This window comes from Pelophylax lessonae (genome assembly GCF_965119305.1).
Source record: "Pelophylax lessonae genome assembly, chromosome: 13".
Taxonomy (NCBI): domain Eukaryota; kingdom Metazoa; phylum Chordata; class Amphibia; order Anura; family Ranidae; genus Pelophylax; species Pelophylax lessonae.
In genome coordinates, this window is record NC_138780.1 from 97,124,748 (window position 1) to 97,150,170 (window position 25,423).

General features: G+C 47.5%; 1 protein-coding gene across 1 annotated transcript in view; it reads right to left on the reverse strand.

The window, feature by feature from the left end:
- Positions 1-12,985: 12,985 nt before the first annotated feature.
- Positions 12,986-25,423, reverse strand: part of SCFD1 (sec1 family domain containing 1) — a 326,499-nt gene continuing 314,061 nt past the window's right edge. The window contains exon 25 of the mRNA XM_082275124.1: positions 12,986-13,341. Coding sequence (XP_082131250.1) covers positions 13,318-13,341 — 24 coding nt within the window. The 3' untranslated portion in view covers positions 12,986-13,317. The remainder of the gene's footprint in view (positions 13,342-25,423) is intronic.

Below are 25,423 nucleotides of genomic sequence, written 5' to 3' on the forward strand. Positions count from 1 at the left end.
TGACATCCCCATGGAGTGGGCCCACATAACCCCCCTCAGATGACTGTCCCAGGGACACAGGGGGTAGTATCACTCACCATACCACAGACGTGGGCTCCGCTCCGATACGGACCACCTCCTACCCTGAGTGGGGGTGCCGTCAGCCAAAGGGGGGACGCTACAACACAGGGCGTTCCAGAGTTGAGACATCCTGGCGAAGAAAGGCTCTCGGCAGGCTCGTCCCTATCCACAGGGGCACTGTCGTGGCGAGGCCTGGGCGGACCAGAAACATGCACATGCACTCGCTGGTCAGGCTGGGACACCATAAGGATCTAGATTATCCAGCGCAAAGCCCAGCCTGGCTGTCGCTTGTAGTTCTCCAGGAGGATCCCCCTGACTAACTAGCGATAGTGAGGAAAATAAAACCAACATTTTTTTCAAAGAAAAAGAAAAAACAGAGACAGGAGTCCCAGCTGGGAAACCTAGTCCAACTCCTGAAGCTAGGTAGCAAGAAAACTGAAGAGCAGCACTGAATGGCTAAGGGTAATGTCTGAGGGATAGCCCCCTAAAGGTGTATCTTTGTGTAAAGCTTTTTGCTAAGTCTTTTCACTGCCTAGCCTGCTCCTGCAGAGGGCACCATTACTCAATGGTGAAGGACATCTGAACGGGCTGCGACTGTCAGAGGACGTAAGAGAAAACTGGATTTTTGCCTTACCGTAAAATCCTGTTCTCTGATGTTCGTTGACGGACACAGCTCCATATCTTCTTTCTGCTCTCCATAGGAGTAGGACTAGGCAGAAAAGGAATTGACTACGCCTATAGGGCAGTCCCAGGGGGTATACTCTCACTTGCTGCTAGTGTCAGAAGAATACATAACCCCACTCACAGAGGTTTGAGTGCTGTGTCCGTCAATGAACATCAGAGAGAAGGATTTTTCAACCAGGAACAACTGGAGCTCACCTACCAGGAAAAAAATACACCCTCAAGAGGCAGGAGCCTCTGCAACAGCAGCCTGCAAAACTTTGCGGCCGTACGCAGTATTCGCAGATGCTAGTACATCCACTTTGTAAAACTGTGAATGTGTGCAAAGACGACCAGGTGGCCGCCTTGCAAACCTGTACCACTGACGCCTGATGACATAAGGCCCAAGAAGCACTAAGTACCCTCGTAGAATGCGCCTTAACAGGGAAAGGAGGAACCTGACCCCTAATAGAATAGGCCTGCACCACCGTCTAAAATGTGCAAAAAAATATCAGTGCAGCTATATTCAATAAACAAAAAGTGAAAATAATCAATCACCAACCCTACTCAAGATTATATAAAAAATTATTCCGGCAGCAAACACCAAAAGGGTTATTCACTTACATAAAGAATATTCAAAAGCAAAAGAGTGCTGCGCCAGACATAAATGTACAGTGCATTGCGAAAGTATTCGGCCCCCTTGAACTTTTCAACCTTTTGCCACATTTCAGGCTTCAAACATAAAGATATAAAACTGTAATTTTTTGTGAAGAATCAACAAGTGGGACACAATCATGAAGTGGAACGAAATTTCTTGGATATTTCAAACTTTTTTAACAAATAAAAAACTGAAAAATTGGGCGTGCAAAATTATTCAGCCCCCTTAAGTTAATACTTTGTAGCGCCACCTTTTGCTGCGATTACAGTTGTAAGTCGATTGGGGTATGTCTCTATCAGTTTTGCACATCGAGAGACTGACATTTTTGCCCATTCCTCCTTGCAAAACAGCTCGAGCTCAGTGAGGTTAGATGGAGAGCGTTTGTGAACAGCAGTTTTCAGTTCTTTCCACGGATTCAAGTCTGGACTTTGACTTGGCCATTCTAACACCTGGATATGTTTATTTGTGAACCATTCCATTGTAGATTTTGCTTTATGTTTTGGATCATTGTCTTGTTGAAAGACAAATCTCCGTCCCAGTCTCAGGTATTTCGCAGACTCCATCAGGTTTTCTTCCAGAATGGTCCTGTATTTGGCTTTATCCATCTTCCCATCAATTTTAACCATCTTCCCTGTCCCTGCTGAAGAAAAGCAGGCCCAAACCATGATGCTGCCACCACCATGTTTGACAGTGGGGATGGTGTGTTCAGGGTGATGAGCTGTGTTGCTTTTACGCCAAACATAACGTTTTGCATTGTTGCCAAATAGTTTGATTTTGGTTTCATCTGACCAGAGCACCTTCTTCCACGTTTGGTGTCTCTCCCAGGTGGCTTGTGGCAAACTTTAAACAACACTTTTTATGGATATCTTTAAGAAATGGCTTTCTTCTTGCCACTCTTCCATAAAGGCCATATTTGTGCAGTATGCAACTGATTGTTGTCCTATGGACAGAGTCTCCCACCTCAGCTGTAGATCTCTGCAGTTCATCCAGAGTGATCATGGGCCTCTTGGCTGCATCTCTGATCAGTCTTCTCCTTGTATGAGCTGAAAGTTTAGAGGGACGGCCAGGTCTTTGTAGATTTGCAGTGGTCTGATACACCTTCCATTTCAATATTATCGCTTGCACAGTGCTCCTTGGGATGTTTAAAGCTTGGGAAATCTTTTTGTATCCAAATCTGGCTTTAAACTTCTCCACAACAGTATCTCGGACCTGCCTGGTGTGTTCCTTGTTCTTCATGATGCTCTCTGCGCTTTAAACGGACCTCTGAGACTATCACAGTGCAGGTGCATTTATACGGAGACTTGATTACACACAGGTGGATTCTATTTATCCTCACTGAACTTCTGGAGAGAGTTTGCTGCACTGAAAGTAAAGGGGCTGAATAATTTTGCACGCCCAATTTTTCAGTTTTTTATTTGTTAACAAAGTTTGAAATATCCAATAAATTTCGTTCCACTTCATGATTGTGTCCCACTACTTGTTGTTTCTTCACAAAAAATTACAGTTTTATATCTTTATGTTTGAAGCCTGAAATGTGGCAAAAGGTCGAAAAGTTCAAGGGGGCGAATACTTTCGCAATGCACTGTATATAGTGAATACAATGAAAGTCAATCTGTGTTTATAATAACTTAATATCCATAAAACATCCGTGCTTTTCAATAAAACTGTGATCAAAAATACATAAGTGTATACAATATAAATGAATGTATACAATAAAAGATCAAGTGTCCATAAATCATAAGTGCATTGCAGATCCAGAGACGTGGTCACCCAGTACAGGTGATTAGTACATCAATTTGCTCCACTCCACCACCTCCAGAGATCAAAGCCTCTCACCTCAGAATTTAACCCAGAACACTGAGCCAAACCACGCTACTGGGGTCACTGGCTGATGTCACCGGATGGAATGGAGGTCTCTAGCTGATACATAGGGACAAGCTAATAGTGATGGTGCCGCTCTCACATGAGGCACATAGAGATCACCACATAGGTAAAAGAAGCAGAAAGAAATCGAATGCTCTCCATGCGGGTAAGCTAAATAACGCTGTTTATTAAAATCCAAATACTCACAAACAGCTTCTTGTAATCACCCTTGTAGGACATAAGCCGTACAACTGAGAGGATGCAGCGAGCAGCAGGGAAGGCTCCGCCCCTATACGCGTTACGTCTAAGCCGATAGGGCGCTGACTTCAACAGTAGAGGTGCACCACCGTCTGCCTGATCCATCTGGAAATAGTCGCCGCAGATGCGGCATGCCCCTTACAAGATACATCGAGAAAGACAAATAAGGAATCAGATTTTCTGAACAACTCAGTCGCCGCCAGGTAAACCCTGATTGCCCAAACCACATCCAGGGAACATAAAAGCAATTTCTTTTAGGATGTTTTGGCTTAGGGCACAAGGAAGGCAACACAATGTCTTCATTTAAATGGAAACCCGAGACGACCTTAGGCAGGAAGGACTGACAGGGACGAAGCATCTATTTGTCTCTGTGAAGGACAACACAGCCAGCTCCGACACCATACGTGCTGAAGTGATAGCCACCAAGAAGGCCACCTTCTGTGACAGGGTAGGCAGAGGAAGTTCACAAATATTTTCAAAAGGCGGTTTTTGAAGAACCGACAGTACCAGACTAAGATCCTATGGAGGCAACGGAGACCTAACTGAAGTAGCCAGGTGGCGTACCCCCCAAACAAAAGTTTGAACTAAGGAATTGGAGGTCGATGTCCATTGGAAAAATATTGCCAAGGCAGAAAACTGAGCCTTAATGGTGCCCATGGCCAAATCTACACCTCGTTCTAGAAACTCCAGCAGACGGGCACCGAAAACTAATTGGAAGAAACCCCCTGAGCCTCACACCAAGTAATGTACGCCCTCCAAACTCGATGATAAATCTTCCTAGAAGTAGATTTACTAGCTTTAACAGCGTAGGAATTACAGAGTCCAACAACCCTCTGTCCTTCGGTACCTTGCTTTCAATAGCCCTGCCGTTAAAACCAACGAGCGTAAAGCAGAATGGAAGATCGGTCCTTGAGACAAAAGATCTTCTCTGAGAGGGAGTCTCCAAGGGGCATTGGCTACCAGCCTTACTAGGCCTGCATACTAAGAGCAGTGAGGCCAGTCTGGAGCCACCAGAGTGACTGGAATTCCTTCTGCTTCGTTGTAATAGAGCAGGGGTCTTCAAACTACGGCCCTCCAGTTGTTCAGGAACTACAATTCCCATCATGCCTAGTCATGTCTGTGAATGTCAGAGATTTACAATGCCTCATTGGATGTGTAGTTCCGCAACAGCTGGAGGGCCGTAGTTTGAGGATCCCTGTAATAGAGGAATGGCATTTATGAGACGATACTGGCCCAAGGGGCCCCTAGAGCGTCGGAAGCATCGGCCAGAGGATCCCCGAGACCTTGCCACAAACCTCTGAACCTTCTGGTTGAGACAAGAAGCCAACAGGTCCATGTCCAGAGTACCTCACCGGAGACACAGTTGTTAAAACATTTCCGGGTAAAGGGACCATTCGCCCAGATCCAGCGCCTATCGACTGAGGTAGTCCGCCTGCAAATTTTCCACCCAGGAATGTGCACAGCAGAGAGGGCTGGAACAAAATGTTCTGCCCACCTTAGAATGCCAGGCACTTCTCTTGCCGTTAGGGCGATCTTGGTGCCCCCTTGATGATTGACATATGCCACGGCCGTGGCATTGTCTGGCTGAATCCTTATCTTGCACCAGGGAAGTCCACAGGTCCGTAAACCAGCAAAGACGTCCCCCCCACCCAAGGCACGGGTGAGGCGCACCTTCATGCAGAAGGAGAGCCTTGTCTGCGGATCTGGAGAAACCCGCTTTGGACTTGCCAGGCCAAGGTCGCTTGGATCCTCCCAAAGTGGTCATGAAAGGCTTTGAACCCTTGTCAGCCGACCCTGAGGGATGAAAAAATTTCCTGTGAGCCGAGAAGGACAGGCCACATGCGCGACGAGGTTCCTTACCCTTACTAGCCTGCGGAAGAAAGGTGCTCTTCCCCCCTGTGAGACTCCAAATGATGTCATCCAGGGTAGCTCCAAACAGGCGATCCCCTTGAAAAGGAAGATCAGTTAAAGTTTTTTTTTTTTGGAGGTCTGGTCTGCAGACCAACATGTGAGCCACAAAACACGCCTAAGGACCACTGCCGAAACAGACAGTCTAGAAAGCAGGGAAGCCGCATCCAGAGGCATCACAGATAAACTGCAACCCCTGGACCAACTGGTCCACCAGCTCAGCAAAGGCAGGGGGAAGCTGCTCACCCTCCAGGTCACATCATAAAAGCTTAGCCCACTCGGTCAGAGTTTGTGACATCAGGGCAATAGTGAAGACCGGTCTGAGTGCTGAGCCAGCCGCAGTGAATATGCTGCGGGCCACAGATCCTTAAAAGCCGGTGATTCTTCTACCAGAATCATGGTTGCCTTTTTCAACCTGGAAGCCGGGGGATCCACCACTGGTGGAACAGACTACTTCTTAAGGTGGGACTCTTCGAAGGGGCATCTCACAGTGATGTGCTTAGGGACCACAAAGGGATGTTTTGGGTGTTCCCACTGTTTTGCAACAAATCTGTCAAAATAGTCAGGAAACGGAAACACCTTCGCCGCTCTAGAAAGCTTGTGAGTGCGAAGGGAATCGTTGCCTCTGCCGCAGCTTCAGCTGCGTCCTCCATTTTTAAAGTCTCCCGCACAGACACAATCAGTGCATCCACCAGCATCTTTTTCGTGCGCAGCTACAGGAGTGCTGTAAAGGAATTAACCTCACTATCTGAGAACTCAGGGTGCTGTGGCTGCAGACCCCCCAGGGCAAGCCCCGTCCGTGATTCAGGCTCAGATTCAGGATCTGAGGAGACAGATGAAGCAGGGGAAGGCAGGCGGGCACTTTTTACTACCCCGCCACCCAAAAATCACCTCCATCCCGGGGCACAAAAGACTCTAGGACCTCCGTCATTGCATCAATGGATGGTTGGGACCCCGGAGGGCCCCCCAGGCTCTGAGAGGGGGTCACGTGGGGAAATATGCTCCAAAGACTCCATGAGGAATAAGGGTACCCCACTAAAGTGCAAAAACACACTGTCAAGGGACACCGCAACTGCGCTGGTAACACCACCCGGTCGCCAGCAACAGAGCACCCCACAATCCTGCGGCAGTGAGAGGGACCCCACTAGACTCACCACCCCACCAAGCTCACTGGCAGCACCAGGATCAAAGCACTCCACGTGCAACGTCCAGGAAGGAAAGAGTCCCAGGATTCAGCACTAGGGGATAAGGAGGGTCTCCCACAGCTAAAAACACCACCCAGAAGGCTCCACAGTAATGGCCGCTATTGATCTTAATGCCGGACTAACAAAAAATGGCCACCATGGCTACACAAACATGGCCGCCAGCCTAGACAGCAAATAGGCTACAACAAAGTGGTGGCCCGGCGTGGTTCCCAGGAGGGATCCCTAGGGCCCAAGGAAGACACAAATCAGGAAGGGGGGCCGTGGCAGGAGCCCCCACCAGGTACAGCCCCCCCCGCAGGCCGACGGCTCACTCCCCCGCCCACATCGTCAGTACAACACCCTGTGTCAGCCCCAGGAGGTAGCCAGACCACCATACAACCCCAGTATAGGTAAAGGAGGATGAGGGGGGGCAGATGTGGGGGGGGGGTTGATGATCCACAGGGCCAGCAGACCCAGGGAGGGGGCCATATTGGAAGGAGGGGAACCTAGGGTCCCAACCATCCCAGGGAAGGACCACGTCCACCCCAAAACCCTCCAGGGTGAGAGGGGGACAGCTATTCACCGTACCAGGAACCAGGCAGGCGTGGTGGCCCGGCGTGGTTCCCAGGGACCCAGGAGGGATCCCTAGGGCCCAAGGAAGACACAAATCAGGAAGGGGGGCCGTGGCAGGAGCCCCCACCAGGTACAGCCCCCCGCAGGCCGACGGCTCACTCCCCCGCCCACATCGTCAGTACAACACCCTGTGTCAGCCCCAGGAGGTAGCCAGACCACCATACAACCCCAGTATAGGTAAAGGAGGATGAGGGGGGGGCAGATGTGGGGGGGGGGTTGATGATCCACAGGGCCAGCAGACCCAGGGAGGGGGCCTTATTGGAAGGAGGGGATTCTAGGGTCCCAACCATCCCAGGGAAGGACCACGTCCACCCCAAAACCCTCCAGGGTGAGAGGGGGACAGCTATTCACCGTACCAGGAACCAGGCAGGCACCGCTCCATACAGAACCCCCTTGCCATTGAAATGGAGGGGCCGTCGGCCAGGAGTAGCACTGCGACACAGGCTGAGACTCAGTCGCATGCGACCTTCTGAGGCATTTAACTCGCAGGCCAGCCCCTGTCCGGTGGGGCAATGTCGCGGTCGACCTAGAGTGGAGCTGAGGTCTGCGCGCGCTCGCTGGCCAGACTGGGGTGACCACTGAATCTAGATTATCCAGCCCATCGCCCAGTCTGGCAGTTGATTGTAGATCTCACAGGAAATGACCAAGGGAAAAAAGAAAGAAAAAAAAATTGCCAGGACCAGAGATCACAGCAAGGAACTAGGTCCTTACCCCTGACTAGGCAGAAAAAAAACTGAGTACCTATGGCAGAGGAGAAGTATACTTCCTGGGACTGCTCATAGGTGTAGTCAAGTTATTTTTCTGCCTATTGTCCAACTCCTGTAGGGGGCAGTATAACCCAATGGTCAAGAAGATCAGGAGCTGTGTCCGTCAATGAACGAATAAGAAAGCCGCATCCTCTATTTTCAAAGTTTCACGCACTGACATAATTAGTGCATCCACCAGCGCCTTTTCATGCACGGCTAGAGGAACAGAGGAAGCATCCTCACTATCTGAGCACTCAGGGTGCGTGGACGCAGACCCAGTAGGGTGACTCGCGTCCGTGGAGGTCGAATCAGATTCAGGATCTGTTGAGACAGATGAGGGCAGGGAGGGCTGGGGGGGCTGTATACTAAGCTCACACGGAAAACATAACAATCAGGGGAAGGCCGCCGACTGCGATCCCGCAAAGGGGACGCCAACCAAGGACCCCCTAATGGACCACCTACTGGACTCTGCAAAAAAAAAAAACAAGGGGGTCACTCTCCAAGCCCCTCCATAGAGGCCTGCATAATAGGAAATAGTCCCATTAAAAAGGGGGCTGCCCGCCTTGATGCGGATATGCAGGCAGGGTACCCTGATGGTCCTGAAGCTCTAAAAAAGGAGCAGGTGCCCTACACAATAATGGCGGCATGGCTGCCATTAAAAAATAAACCACCCCCACAGTGCTACCCCTTCCAAGGGAGGCGGCAAGCTGGCCACATGGCCTAGTAGGCCACAAGTCGCGGCCTAAATTTTAGTGGACGCCCAGCCGCTTAGACGGGAACCCCAGTGGAGCAGACCACCCAGGGGCAAACCGAGGGTAGTGACTTCAGCCACCCTCACTGGGGCAGCCCCGCATAGCTCCCAACCAGTAGGTCGCAAAGCCACGGCCTATATTTTTGTCCGGATTCGGCCGCGTGAGGCGCGGATGCTAAACTTTTCACTCCCCAGCCCAAAAACTGCAGCAGGTAGCACAGAGGACATCCCTAGGCACCAACCCCCAGGGTGGCTCCAACAAGCCCCCCCTAAGAGCATGTGGCAAAGAGGGGCTGGGGGGAAGGAGGGGAACCCGAGGGTCCCACCGTCCCAGGGAGGGGCTCACCTCCACTCCAAAACCCTCCAGGGGAAAAGGGAGGACAGCTACTTACCATACGAGGAAACAGGGTGGGCACCGCTCTGGACAGACCGCCTCTCCATTGGAATAGGGGGGCTGTCAGCCAGCAGGAACGCTGCGACTCAGGCCGAGGCCAGGTCGTATGCGCCCTTGCGAGACGTTTAACTCACAGGCCAGCTCCCATCCAGTGGGGCTATATCGTTGCCCGACCTAGCACGGAGCTGAGGCCTGCATGCGCTCACTGGCTAGACTGGGGGGAACCTCTGGATCTAGATTATCCAGTCCGTCGCCCAGTCTAGCAGTTGATTGTAGATTTTCACAGGAACAAAATAACAAAGATAGGAAAAACTTCCTTTAAAAGGAAAAAAAATGCCAGGACCAGAGATCCTGGCAAAGAACTAGGTCCTTACTACTGACCAGGCAGAAAAATCTGAGTGGGAGTATACCCCCTGGGACTGCCCCATAGGCGTAGTCAAGCTTTTTCCTGCCTAGTGTCCTACTCCTTTAGGGGGCAGTATAATCCAATGGTCAAGATAAGGAGCGGTGTCCGTCAATGAACGAAAGAGAAATACAGGGTAGTAGGCACTACATCAATAATAGCTGAAACATCTGGGGTAATGACAAGAGACTGCAGTGCCTGAAAATCTTCAGATATAGACTACTGGGATTCTAAATGGGTCAGAGGTGGTCACTGCAACCAGGAACCTGAAAGGGAAGGTGTTGGAGCAAGACTGGAACCTTTGTGGTCAGTATCTGTGAGGGAGTCTTATATAGGGGCCCCTGTCTACTGGTTAAGGTACTTAATCTTATCCTACAGGGCTACAGGAGACCCTAAACCATAGGGCCATTGGATTTCAAATGTCATTGCATTCAAATTGCGTAAATGCCCTGGAACTGTTAGGGGAGTATGGGCTGCAGTCACAGGGCTTTCTCCTCTGTGTCTATGTACTCACATGTGACTATGTGATGGTGATGCAAATAGGTCCAATGTGTGAGGCAAGGTCTCAAGTGCTTACAATGGCTAATGAAAGTCAGATTTCTGGAGGTGATCGGGTCACTGATCCAAAAGTGAAGTTATATGTGGTGCCTTTCAAAGCAAGAATGGCAATGGAAAAATACTTCCTATATGCTGAATAGCAAGAAAGATCAAGAAGCACACGCGGGTGACACTCAAACCAGCGGATGATGTCAGCACTCCCTCAGCCTTAATCCTTTTATCGGTAAAATTGAAGGTAGCAGGAAATTGGAAGAGCAACCAGAGGTACAAAATAGCAAGGTAGCTCCTGATGCTTTGCCCCGATCGGCCTATCCAAATACCTGCCATGAAAAGACGAGCTCAAGCAGTGATGTAGTGAAGATTCCTGATTGAAGTCAATTGAAGCTCAAATCCAAGAATAAATTAGAGAAAAAAGGCTAGCAACAAATAGTTAGAATTTTCTCAGCAGGATTGAAGAAAAGATGCCCATCCTCCTAGGACACTGGCTAAAAACTGAGGCATGCTTGGCTGGGGAAAGGGTATCCTGAAATGACATACAGCTTTTGTTTGTCATAGACCAAACCTGTAGGCTGCAGTATAACCTGACAGCATATGCATTCCAGTAATCCATAAAAGGACAAAAAAGAAAAGAAGTTACAGATTGCCAATTATTTAGTTCTTTAAAATATTTTTTTTATTGCAAGGAGAAAAAACATAAAATTAAAAAAACAAAATAATTCTACTAAAATCATATATTTCTGACCAGGAATATTTTAGATTAAAGGTCAACAACTAGTAACTTTGGGAGGTGCATGCAGTTCTCATCACATATTTCAATTTGCACACAGCCTTTCTTCAAGGTTCGCCCATCTTCTGTAAACACCACAGGTAACATTTATCAGTTCAGTTTCACAGAAAAGCAATGCTACACAGTAGCAGTGAGACCGATTAATTACAAGGGTACAATTTGAATAATAAAATCCTTCATCGGCTGCTCTAAAGTAGCACTGTGTCAGAATAAACCTGTCCCTAATCATTTATTAAAGAGTATCTATAGATACATTTGTATGGAGTGGGGAAGGATTGGAAATCCCATCAGAATTCAGGATTTATTACCATTAGAGAGATTCCATCACTTCCTGTCTGGTAAAAAGACAGGACAAGGAGTGAGGGAAATTTTCTCTAATCGCAGCATAGAATGAACTAAAATGTTTTTTTAAGTTAAAGCATAGCTATAGTCAAAATGTAAAATCATTTATTCGTTTCCACATTGTATTTCAATTATTTAAAGCTTACTCCTATTAAAGTGATTGTAAAGTCTAGTTTTTTTGGTAAAAAAAAATAATAAATGTTATACTTACCTACTCTGTGCAGATGGTTTTGCACAGACCTGCCTGGATCCCCTCCATCTCGGGTCCCTCGTTCCTGCTCCTAGCCCCTCCCTCCTATTGAGTGCCCCCACAGCAAGCAGCTTGCTATGGGGGGGCACCCTAGCCGAGCTGCAGCTCCGTGTGTCCATTCAGACACAAAGCTTCCATTAGGCCTGCCCTCTCTCTCGGTTGACTCACTGACTTTTATTGACAGCTGTGGGAGACAATGGCGCTGCAGCTGTATCTCAGCCAATCAGGAGGGAGAGTCCCGGACATATGGACTTTGTTGGACAGAAAGGGGCACAGGTAAGTATTAGGAGGGCTGCTTCACACAGAAGGCTTTTTACCTTAATGCATAGAATGTATTAAGAAAAAAAAACCTTCCTGCCTTTACAACTCCTTTAATCTGATCAATCTTGTAGTTTGAAAACTTACTTTTTGAAGATCCTCACACATTTACCTTGAATTCTGTGACATATGCACTATGCTCTGCTAGTAGGCACTGCTGTGTAACATATTTCACAAAGCCTCCTGTCTGAACTACAGAGGTGCTGAAGGAGGAGTTTCAGGAGGCTGGGTGGTACAATAATCTACTTGCAGGCAGTATGGTACCATGGGATATGTAGTCTTTAGAAATTGAAAATAAATAGCAGAGGAGAAGCTGTAAAGCACACAAAAAGGTGTGGAATGAGACAGCCAGCAGACAAGCAGAACTCAACATAAAAGATTTTTCAGGTAAGCTTATATTTAAATGGCAATAATAACTATTGTTTATATTGCTACTACAACACTGATGTGAAATGAAAGTGTATTCTGTTACAATAGATTTCTTTAGGTAGGGGAATGGTAGAACCCGTGTCAGATATTTTATTGTTGTCCCTTGCATATTTTCTCTCACTTCCTGTCTGTTAAAATATTGTCCCCAATTTAGAAGGTTAGGAAAACTCTTTAATGGAGCCCCGGGTAGCATTTGACAAGGACAAGGGTTTGACATTCCTCCATTCTGTCCAAAACTCAGGGTATAACAAAACTTGAATGAGATAGGACATAATAAAGGTGAATGCTACTAGCTACTGCCATTTGCCTCATTGAGTCAGTCCATTTGTATTGTTCCCATTTAAAAGTGTCCTATGCGCTGAAACAAGTTAATGATTTCTGTAATAGATGGTTTTAAGGTCCACTCACACCAAGTGCGGTGGAAATGCTTTGGGTGGCTATTCCAGTGCAGTCCCACCCAACCTCTACCACATAGAAAATTGCCTTGTCTCCAGCGTGGCTGGTTTGCACCACTGTACTGTTGTGGTGTGCTCTAAAAAAAATGTACTGTGTGTAGTACTTTCTACCATCGCAGCACAACTTAACGAACGCCGGCTGATAGAATTCTATGAAATATCACTGTGTCCGGCCTGACCGCACCACACATCAGCTGCTGCGTTGCAATGCAGCAGCTGGTGTGAACAAGGCTACATGTGAACTTTAAGAAATCTGCAGTGTATTCAGTACTATAATCCCCTTTCTACTGTAACCCCATTTAGAAAGCAGAACTCTGAACACACAATGTGCTTTATAAAATTAAACAATATCTTGTTTTTATTTTGAAATAACCTCTTTGTACAGAGAAAGTTAATGCCAAATTACTGGGGCTGGTGAACCTCCAGAAATGTTAAATATGGGAGTCTTTTCAAAAAGTTAGAGGAACCAGCACAGTTTTTATCTCTGAGTCTGCAGAAACGGTATGTTACTTTTTCTGTCAGACCTGCAGGCACGGGTGCAGACTCTGCTGATAAAAGGATTCACGGAACGGTGCAAGTATAGGCTGGGTCTTTAAGTCCATGCATGGTCAGATCACACCCTGGAGACAAGTGGAACATGATCTGAGGCCATGTCATCTGTTACTTCTGTCCAAGCTGAGACAACTAGAAGAGAAACCAAACAAAAAAAAATGAAGCCTCTTCCTACAAGAAATAAATATGCAAAATTACACAAATATAGCCAATTTCATTACAGGACACCTGGTGTAGTTTACTAACATTTGTGAGTGCAAGATTGGCTGGTGCACTACAAGACAATCAGCTACTTTATTGGCTCAATAGGGCATCATCCTTACAGATAGCAGTTTGTGGGTGGGTACATGAGGTACTGGCATGTACAGTTGCTTTTGCAGTTCAAGGAGGGTGGTAAAAAATGGGATTTTTGACTTACCGTAAAATCCATATCTCTGATGTTGATTGACGGACACAGCTCCTGATACTTTTTAACCATTTGGTTATACTGCCCACTACAGGAGTAGGACACTAGGCAGGAAACAGCTCGACTAGGCCTATGGGCAGTCCCAGGGGGTATACACCCACTCTCAGCTATAGGCACTCAGTTTTGTTACAAGCAATGTCAGAAGAAAGCCAACTCCACAGAGGGGTGGGTGCTGTGTCCATCCATGAACATCAGAGAAATGGATTTTACGGTAAGTCAAAATTCCCATTTTCTCTTTTGTTTATTGACGGACACAGCTTCTGATTCTTCTTAACCATTGGGACGTCCCAAAGCAGTGTTTAACATGAAGGGTGGGAAAACATCAGAAAAAAATTCCCAAGGCTAAACATAGTGAACCAGGTAACTTAGAGCTCAATCATAAACAACTGGAGCTCATCTGAAAAACAATACACCCTCAAAGAGGACCAGGTCCTCTAAACAGCAGCCAGCAAAACCTTGCGGCCAAAAAAAGGATCCGCATATGCCAACACAACCACTTACAAAAAACGTTGTAAAAGTGTGCACCGACGACTAGGTGGCCGCCTTGCAAAACCTGCGTCACTGACGCTTAAAGCCCAGGAGACACTAAGCACCCTAGTAGAGTGCGCCTAAACAGGGAAAGGAGTAACCTGACCCCTGATGCAAAAGGCCTAAACCACCATCTGTCTGATCCATCTGTAAATGGTCGCAAAAGGTGCAAACAACCCTTTATGAGGTCCGCCTGTGAGAGCAAATAGAGAGTCTGACTTCCTAACAGACTCTGTAGCTGCCAGGTACACCCTAATTGCATGGACCACATCCAAGACATGCAAGGCAATTTCCTTCAGATGTTTAGGCCTGGGACACAGGGAAGGCAACACAAAGTCTTCATTCAAATGACAGTCAGAGACCACCTTAGGAAGGAATGACGGACAGAGGCAAAGCACCACCTTATCCTTGTAAAGCATCATAAGGTGAATGCCAGGATAACGCCATCAATTCCGATACCCTGCATGCAGAGATGATAGCCACCACAGAAGGCCACCTTCTGGGGCAACAAAAGCAGGGAACCCTCCCGAATGTTTTCAAAGAGAAGCTTCAGTAGAGCTGAAAGCACCACATTAAGATTCCAGGATGGCAACAGAGCCCGCACTGAAGGAATCAAATGTCGGACACCCTGAAGAAAAGGTACGCACCAGGCAGTGTGTGGCCAAAGGTCGTGGTAAAAAAAAAACGCAAAAACCCGATACCTGGCCCTTGATGGTACTCAAGGCCAATTTTTCTTCAATCCCCCATTGAAGGAAGGTTAAGATCTGATTCACAGAGAAAAAGCGAGGATGAACCCCATGAGACTCACACCATGCAATTTATGTCTTACACGTACGATGGTAGATCTTCCTAGAGGCAGATCTCGAAGCTTTTAACAATGTAGGAATCCCTGATTCAAACAAACCTCCACCCTTCAGCACCTGGTGTTCAATAGCCAAGTCGTTAAAGTCAGCGACTGTAAAGCAGGATGGAAGATTGATCCTTGGGACAGCAGATCCTCACTGAGAGGAAGTCCCCATTTTTTGGAAGACCATTTTTTTGTGGACAGAATCAAAGCAGACTCCTGAATGTTCAGGATCCCACCAAACTCCCTCAGAATTCGCAATCTCCAGCAGTCCATCAGAGCAGTCAGAGACTCCGCTTGCAGAAGATGATCATCCATGTACCCCAGTACCACAATCCCCCGATGACTCAAAAAATGCCATCACTAGAGCCAACACTCCTGTGAAGGCCCGAGGTGCGGCGGTGAGACCAAAGGTTAGTGCCACAAACTGATAATGCTCCTCATCCACAGCAAAACGGAGGAAGCGCAGGTGACCAGCACATATTAGAATGTGCAGGTAGGCGTCCTTGATGTCGAAAGAAGCAAGAAGAAATCCCCCTGATGTAGGGACGCCACTACAATGTGAATGGATTCCATGTGGAACTTCTGTACTCGCACAAAGCAGCTTAGCGCCTTGAGGTCCAGAATTGGACATACCTTGCCTTCCTTCCTGGGGACTGTAAAGAGGTTTGAGTAAAAAAACCCTTGAAAATGTTGGAACCGGAACAATCACCCCTTGAAATAACAAGTCTTGCACTGCTCCAAAGAGACCCCGTAAGTGATCTGGAGACAAGTGCAGGTTGGAAGGGAAAACGTTTCCGGAGGACAAGACCGAACTTGATCTGAAAGCCTGACCGAATAACTTTGTGGACCCACTTGACCTGTCCTGGGGAGGTCCATGGATCTGGAAACCAGCGAAGACTTCCCCAGACCCCAGATAAGGGTGAGGGCGCCCCTTCATGCAGAGGCAGTCTTTTCAGCAGGTCTGGAAGAGCCCGCTCGTGGCTTGCCAGACCAGGTCCTCTTGGAACCCCTGGTGGAGGCCCTGACTTTTGATCCCTAATCTTGAAATCCTGAGAGACAAAGAGGCCGTTTAGGAGCCGAGGATAATGGCCCACATTTAGGACGGGGCTCCTTCCCATTGGTAGCCTGTGGAAGAAGAGTAATCTTCCTTCCGTGAGACCCTTAACGATGTCATACAAGGAAGCTCCAAATAAGCGACCGCCTACAAGAGGGAGATCAGGTAAGACCTTCTTAGAAGTCTAGTCTGCAGATCAGCCAGACAATACGCTGAAGGACCACTGCTGATACAAACAGCCTAGAAATCAAAAGAGCCGCATCCAAAGACAAACTGTAGCCCCTGGACCAACCGGTCTGCCAGCTCCGCAAAGACAGGGGGAAGCTATTTCTCCTTCCAGGTCCCAGTGTAAAAGCTTAGCCCACTCGGTCAGAGTTTGTGACACCAGGGCAATAGTAATTACCGGCCTAATTGCCGAACCAGCCACAGCGCACATATAGTTGGCCAGAGCATCCGCCCTCTTATTAGCTGGACTTGAAAAGGTTGCGGACTCCTCAACTGGGACGAAGGTAACTACATTATTTGCCTGGAAACTGGCGAGTCCACTATAGTTGGGATCGTCCACCTTTTACGCAGTAAATCCTCATAAGGATACTGCAAGCAAAAAACGCCTAGCAACCACTGCGTTTATGACAGCCCCACTGTTTGTGACAATTTTTTCAAGGTAAGCGAAAAGAGGAACACCCTCGCCGCTTTGGAGGGCCTGTGGGTGCCAAAAGCAACCGGCGCCTCCGACGCGGCATTAGCCACAACCTCCATTTTTAAAGTTTCACGCACTGACACAAACAGTGCATCCACCAGCGCCTAATAAAGCGCGGCTAGAGGAGCAGAGGAATCCTCCTCACTATGTGAGCACTCAGGGTGCGTGGACGCAGACTCCGTAGTGTCTATATACTAAACTCACCCCGAAAACATATCAATCGGGGGAGGCCGCCGATTGCGATCCTGCAAAGGAGACACCGGCCAAGGGTCCACAAACGGACCATCTATTGGACCCCGCAAAAAACAAGGGGGTCGCCGTCCGAGCCCTCCATAGAGGACATAATAGGACATAGCCCATTAAAAGGGGGCCGCCTGCTGTGACGCACAGGCTGGGTACCCTCGCTAAAACAATGCAGGTGCCCCACACAATAATGGCGGCAAAACTGTCATTAAAAATGAAGCGCACCCACAGCACCACCCAGTCCAAGGGAGGTGGCAAGCTGACCATATGGCCCAACAGGCCACAAGCGGTGGCCTAAATTTATGTGGGGGCCCAGCTGCAATTGCACAAATCCCCAGCCTGGCAGATGCCCAAAGGAAGAGTGGGGGCTTCAGCTACACGCACTGGGGCCACCCCCAACTGGAGCTGGGGGGCAAGGGAGGGGAACCCGAGGGTCCGACCATCCCAGGGAGGGGCCCACCTCCACCCCAAAACCCTGCAGGGGTAGTGAGGGGACAGCTAATTACCAGACCAGGAACAAGGTGGGCACCGCTCCATCGTAATGTGGGTGCTGTCAGCCAGAGGGAAACACTGCGACTCAGGCGGAAGCTAGTTCGTATGCGTCCTCGCGAGACATTAAACTTGCAGGCCAGCCCCCATCCTGTGGGGCTATATCGCAGCCGACCTAGCTCAGAGCTGCGGTCTGCATGCAGACGCTGGCAGGACTGGGGGAACCCTAGGGATCTATATTATCCAGTTCGTCACCCAGTCCAACACTTGATTGTAGTTCTCACAGGAACAAAATAATAAAAGAGAAAAAAAAAAAAATTCCATTTAAATGAAAAAAAATACCCTCCTGAGACTGCCTATAGGCATAGTCAAGCTTTTTCCTAATGGTTAAGAAGAATCAGGAGCTGTGTCCGTCAATGAACGAAAGAGAAAAGTGGCTCAACCACATGTTTTTAGCACTCCCCAAATACAAGTGTAAACGAGCACTTTATTGGTCAGTATTTTGCATGACTATGCGCATAAATCACATTTGCCCCTTAAGTACATAATATAATTTGACATTATATTAACTAGCAGACATTTTACACACTTTTAAATGCATATACACAATAATACATGTTTTTTGTGCAATAAATTTTTCACCAGGAAGATCTGGCGTTCATACATTAGTACCATATACAAGGACCCTAAATCTACCAATGTGGGACAAAAGCACAATTAAATTGAGTACTGACATTTAGGACCGCAAGTATAACGGAAAATGTGTTTAAAAACCAAAGGGATGATATCTAGAGGTAATCCCCATAGCAATTAGGTTTAAACATTTCTTTTTCTAGAGAAGATAAATTATTAAATGTTAGCATCTGAATATATAATTTTCTAAAATGCTGAGTAGTTTTATGAAAATTCAGAAATGCTGACACTCCTTGTTACCGTTTAAACAAACCTGAAACACTGTTCATAATTACTTTACCAACTGTTATTGTCAGATTTCTATTATAGAAACGGGAACCTATCTGTTTTACATGCAGCTTAATCTATGCCAAAATTAAATGTAGCAATCACAGATGAAAACAGCACATTTAAGAAGATACCATATTAAATATATAGCTATTTTCCAATGCACCAAAGAGAAACAGAAATGTTTTGGGGTATGAAATTAAGCAAAAATGGGAACAGTGCCAGGAGGTACAGAAGTAGGATGCATAGTACTTGAGTAAAGGTAATTTGTATAGGACAAAGTTTTCTGGTGTATTTTTTGCACACTTGATTGCCATCAGTCCTATTATTTAACAGTTTGCTGGGACTCCCCTTCAGTGCCCCCCCACTCACCAATCCCTGGCGGCCCCTCTATGTAGCTCTGCTAGCCGGCTTGCCCCCTGCCCCCTCCCGCTGGCTGCAGCTGCAGGAGATTGGCAAGTGGAGTTCTAGTCCCCTTTTCTTTCCTGAATGAACAAAGCGATCGGTACGGATTACTCTCTTGACACATAGTAAACTGAGTTTATTCTGTGTCAGTTTGTGAATGAATAGAAGTCTCTATACAGACTATTATCTCATTCATTACAGTTCAGCCCAGGTTGCAGAGAAAGGGACGGTCTTCAGTCAGTTTTTAGGCCCCCCAAAACCAAATTGGATTTTTGACTTACCTAAAATCAATTTTTCTGGGTTCATTGACAGACACAGCTTCTCCATTTTTCAGAACCATAGGGTTATATCGCCCCCCCTACAGGTATAGTACACTAGGTGGAAAAAAAACTTGGCTTCGCCTATGGACAGTCCCAGGTGGTATAATCCTCCTCCTTCAGTTTAGTAACAAGCAGTGTCAGAAGTACTAGAAGGAAACACAGGCGCCACTGGCTCCAAGCAAATCTTCTACTTGTCACTAGAGCTGCCTCTGGAGTGCACCTTGGGATTTTTATGGACTTTTGTATGGACCTTGCAACACATGGACTTTAATATTGTCCTTTTTACTGTCAATCAATCACTCTGGTCATTGTGTGCCTAGGGATATTGGTATGGTCCCTGGTGATACTTTATTCCCTGTTGTGCGCCAGCTGTTCATTTTTGAGTGTCAGAAGTATTAAAACTCAATAGAGGAGTGGGTGCTGTGTCTGTCAATGAACTCAGAGAAATGGATTTTAAGGTAAGTCAAAAATCCCATTTTCTCCTTAGTTCATTCACAGTCACAGCTTCTCTATTATTCAGAGCCATAGGGACGTCCCCAAGCAGTGCCAAACATGAGGGGTGGGACAGCAAAAAATCCCAAGGCTAAACACAATATCCAACCAGGTAAACAAGAGCTCAAAAACAATTGGAGCCCAACCTGAACAATACACCCCAAAGAGGGAACAGACCCTCTAAACAGCAGCCAGCAAAACATTGCGGCCAAAGGAAAAATCCACAGATGCCAACACATCCACCTTGTAGAATTTTGTGAAAGTGTGCACCGACTTGCATACCTGCGCCACTGACGTCTGATGACGAAAAAACAAAGAAGCATTAAAGCACCTGAGTAGAGTGTGCCGTTACAGGGAAAAGAGGAACCTGACCTGTAGTAGAAAAGGCCTGAGCCACCGTCTGTCCAATGCATTTGGAAATGATAGCAGAAGAAGCAGACAGCCCTTTTCTTGGCCATCTTCTCAGACAGCGTAAGCAGGGGAGTCTCCCAAATATTCTGAAAGGGAGGCTTCTAGAGAACTGAAAGCACCAAGTTCAGATCCCAGGGTGGTAGAGTAGAGTGCTCCAGTGGAGTCAGATGTCGAACTCCTTGAAAAAAGGTACGCACCAGGGAGTGTGTGGCAAGGGGTTGCTGAAAGAAGACCGCCAAGGTCGACACCTGGCCCTTGATGGTACGCAAGCCCAATTTCTGTTCAACACCCCGTTGTCAAAATCCAAGCTACCAAAAAAGAACAAGGGTGAACTCCAGGCAACTCTCACCATGAAATATACGCTTTCCACGTACAATTACAGATCTTCCCAGAGGAAGTCTACCTAGCCTTTAGCAGCCTCAAGATCAGACACAGGCAAATCTCTATCCTTAAGCACCTGGCTTTTAATAGCAAGGGTGTCAAGCCAGCGGCTGTAAACCAGGATGGAAGATCGTCTCCAAGGGATGTTGGTGACCAGCTGCACCAGGTCAGCGTACCAAGACCGATGGGGCCAATCCGGGGCCAATAGAATGACTGGAAAGAGGAAAGGCATAGATAAGATGATACTGGCCCCACGGGGCCACCAGAGCATCTGTGGCGTCCACCAGAGGATTCTGTGACCTTGCCACAAACCTTGGCACCTTTCTGTTGAGCCAGGACTCCAACAGATCCACATCTGGATGAAGGGACACCTGGTCCAACGCCTGCCGATTGAAATAGTCTGCCTCTCAGTTTTCCACTCATTCCACTTGGAATGTGTACTTGGAGAGGGCCGGAACGAAGTGTTCTGCCCACCGGAGAATGCTGGCTACTTCCAGGGCTTCCAACACACTCTTTGTTCCGCCCTGGTGATTGACATAAGCCACCGCCATGGCATTGTTCAACTGAATCTGCACCGGAAGCCCCCGGAGGCGACCCGTCCAGTGATCCAGGCACAGCCTGATCGCCCGAAGTTCCAAGACATTGATAGGTAATCTGGACTCCTCCAGCATCCAACAACAAACCTGAGCGAAGCTCAGCCCACGGACCAACCTGGACAGACTGCTATCTGTGGTGACCATTTTCCATTACAAGGGAGAAAGGATTTGTACTGCCGAAAAGCCGGAGAGCGGATCCACCAGAAAAAAGACCCCCTGGTTCACTGCTCAGCCAGATCGGATTGTCCAGAGACTTCGGACACTTGACTCATTTTACCAGGATATTCCTTTGAAGGGACTTCATATGGAACTGTGCAAACGGGACTGCCTTGAAGGTAGATACCATCAGGCCCAGCAACCGCATGCAAGTCCGAAAGGAGGACCATCTGCTTGCCAACAGGAGATGAATCGCAGCATGCAACTTCTGGAGATTGTCCAGAGGAAGGAACACTCCGACTAGAGTCAAATCCAGAGTTAGACCCAGATAATCCGAATTCCTGGATGGAATCAGAGCAGACTTCTGGTAATTTAGAGGACAGACTCCTTCAGGGTCTGTATAGTGATCTCCATGTCATCCATCAGGGAAGTAGAGGACTTTGCTCGCAAGAGGTTGTCGTCCAGATAGCCCAGTACTGCAATCTCCTGCTGACGTAGCAATGCCAGAACTGAGGCCAACACTATAATGAAGACCCAAGGAGTGGAGGCGAGACCTAAGCGCTGCGACCTGATAATGTTCTTCTCCTACAGCAAAAAGGAGAAAAAGCTGGTGTCGTGCACATATTGGAATGGGCAGGTTTACATTCTTGATGTCGATAGAGGCAAGAAAATCCCCCTGATGTGGGGATGACAAATGGACTCCATTCTGAATTTCTGTCCCTGCACAAAGCAGTTCAGGGCCTTGAGGTCCAGAATCAGACGTAACTTGCCCTCCTTCTTTGGGACCACGAACAGGTTTGAATAAAAACCCTGAAACCTTTCTGATACCAGACAATAACACCCTGAAGCAGCAGGTCTTACACCGCCCCAAAGAGAGCTTGCAATTGGTCCAGGGACAGATGCACATTGGAAGGGAAGAACCCTTCCAGAGGGCAAGAACGAAACTATCTTGCAACCAGACAATATCCATTCGTGGACCCACTTGTCGTTTACCAAGGAGGTCCACGGGCCCAGAAACCAGCGAAAACGTCCCCCCAGCCCAGGCATGGGTGAGGGCACACCTTCATGGTGAAGGAGCCTTTCTCTATGTGTCTAGAGAGTCTAGCTCTCGGCTTTCCAGACCAGGGCCGCTCAGAACCTCCCGAGGAGGACTTGAAAGGTTTTGAACCCTTGTCAGTGGACCCTGAAGGACAAAAAAACTTTTAGTGAGCCGAGAAAGACGGGCCACGTCTAGAACGAGGTTCATTTACCTTCCCAGACTGTGGAAGAAAAGTACTCTTCACCCCAGTGAGACTCTTAATGATGTCATCCAGGGTAGCCCTAAAAGGCGATCGCAGACAAATGTGCTGCAACCGCGTGCATTACATGCAATTGGGGGCCTTTGCAGTGCTTACTCAGACTTGAATATGTAGTGTTTGGAAGGCAGCATTCACTGCAAGTCAGGTTAACTATGCCCCATGCGCAAAGTATCACGATCGCAGCATTTAATCACCCCCGTGTGCTGCCTATTGCAGCTTATGAGGGTGGTTGGCAGGCGGCAGAAATGCAGCCCAACTGTGCATTTTTGCTACCCCCCAACTGGAAGTGTAAACAAAGCCTAAGGCTGGCCATACATGTTCAACTTTTGTTGTACAATTTTCTGTTAGATCTACCACAAACCACATAATGTGAGGTCAAAGCTAAACAACACTTTCACAATTAGGCAGGCCTTCGTACTACATACTTGAAGGTAAATTTCAAGAAAATTGTACAGAAAATTGTATGAAAATTGTATCATGTATGGCCAGCCTTAGGCTTCGTTCACGCGGGTCATACTACAGTGAGGACAAGATTAGCTGCACATGTGTTCTGTGCATCCCCATGCAGGCTGTCCAACTGATGTCAATTGGGACAAAGCAGCTGCACAGGAATGCACAGGTGTTCTGTGCATTCCTGTGCAGGCAGTCCGATCCAGATCAATTGGGATGCAGCGGCTGCATGGACTTGGACACATGTGGGTGCATGTCACTGAACTCACATTGTCTGCATTTGGGGCTATTCACCTAAACCCGCACAGATGTCAGATCTGTCCTTGCAGCTGCTGCATCCCAACTGACACAAATAGGACAGCATGCACAGGGATGCACAGAACACCTGTGCATTCCCGTGCAGGTAAACATGGCCGTCCGTAGTATATTTAGCATACACCAGCTGAACAAGGCCTTAGTAGGAATCAAGCAAAAGTTTTGTAAGTTATGGCGTGTTTATGTGTGCAAATAGGGATTTTAGCTTTTTTTTTGTGAAAATAGTGATTGGATAGACATTTGCACAAATATTGGGTGGCCTTAAAAATCAGTAGCACCTTTTTTTATTCTACTAGTCATGTACTTTCAGAAAATATATGATTTAGGGGGTCTTATACCAACTCTGTAAGCTGTAAATGAAAAATGAAAACCTTTTAGAGAAGAGAAATCTTTGCGTATGTTCAAAGACGCAATTAAAAATTTACAACATTTTTTAAAATTAATTTAGCTATTTATTGGCATCATACGGTGCTGTGCTCCCTTTTCTATTATGCCCTCATTCACTGACTTTCAGTGAAAAATACGCCTGTTAGGAAAACTCCTCTGCTCTCTGTGGTTGGTGATGTTCCTTTGTATTCCAACAGGATGGCTGGTCTCTCATACTTGTTTCATATATTAAGTTGCATAGAGTAAATATATAAGTTTGTATAGAAATATTTTACAGGCAGCGCTGGGTTCACTTATTTTATTTGTTATTTATTAACTCAACAGCTCAGCTTTTACATTTTGTAAGAATTTAGCAGGAATTTTGTAAACTTTGCTGTGTTTTTATCTGCTAATAATTTGTGTATTTTTTGCAAAAAACTGGATTTTTGTAAAATCTTACCGTAAAATTCCTTTCTCTGAGTCCTCCAACAGTCGCCGCCCACTCACAAGTCTTCACCAATGGGTATTGACCTTTTCTCTGCAGGAGTAGCTAGGCAACAAGAATTGTTAATACAAAAGCTTTTAGCATAGACACACCCCTAGGGGCTGTCCCCTCAGTCAATACCTCCCTGCACCAGCATTCCCAACTCAGTTTGGTAGCATAGCAGTAAGAGTACACAAAAACCCCAAAAGAGGGGCGGGGGGCGGCGACTGTCGGAGGACTCAGAGAAAGGAATTTTACGGTAAGATTTTACAAAAATTCCGTTTTCTCTTACGTCCTCCGACAGTCGCCGCCCACTCACAAGTTTTCACCAATGGGATGTCCCAAAGCAGTGTAGACATGAGGGGTGGGAGACACAACCGTAGAAAGGCAACGCAGTACCCACATCAGAGAAAGGAACCTTACCACAGTAAGAGAACCAACTGGGCAACAGGAAAACGTGCACAACAGGAGCAACAACCCAGGAAAACAAGCAACCCAGGGGCAAAACACCCCAATATCCAAGGACCCACAAAAACAAGGGTCCCTAGGAAACCGCCGCACTGAGAACTTTACGGCCAAAGGAGGCATCAGCCGATGCCTGAACATCCACCTTATAGAACTTTGAGAAGGTGTGAACGGACGACCAAGTTGCCCCCTTACACACCTGGGCCACAGAAGCCTGATGACGGTAAGCCCAAGACGTACTCAAAGACCTGGTAGAGTGCGCCTTCACAGGGAAGGGAGGAACCTTCCCCTTCAAGGCATAGGCTTGTTCAATGATCTGTCTGATCCATTTGGCGATGGTCGCAGCCGACGCCGCCATGCCCTTCCGAGGTCCCTCAGGAAGGACAAAGAGGGAATCCGACTTGCGAAAAGATTTAGTGGACGACAGGTAAACCCTGATCGCCCGGACAACATCAAAGGAATGTAAGGCAACCTCCTTCGGATGCTTAGGCTTCGCGCAGAGCAAAGGCAAGACAATGTCTTCATTCAGGTGAAATTCCGAAATCCTTTTCGGAAGAAAAGATGGGTTAGGCCGCGGGACTACCTTGTCCTTGTGGACCACCAGGTAGGGAGAGTTGCAGGACAAAGCCGCCAGCTCCGACATCCTGCGAGCCGAAGTGATCGCCACCAAGAAGGCAACCTTCTTGGACAACAGAGACAACGAGATCTCCCTGATCTTTTCAAAGGGAGCCTGTTGCAACACGGACAGAACCAAGTTCAAGTCCCATGGAGGTAAAGGTTCCCTCCTA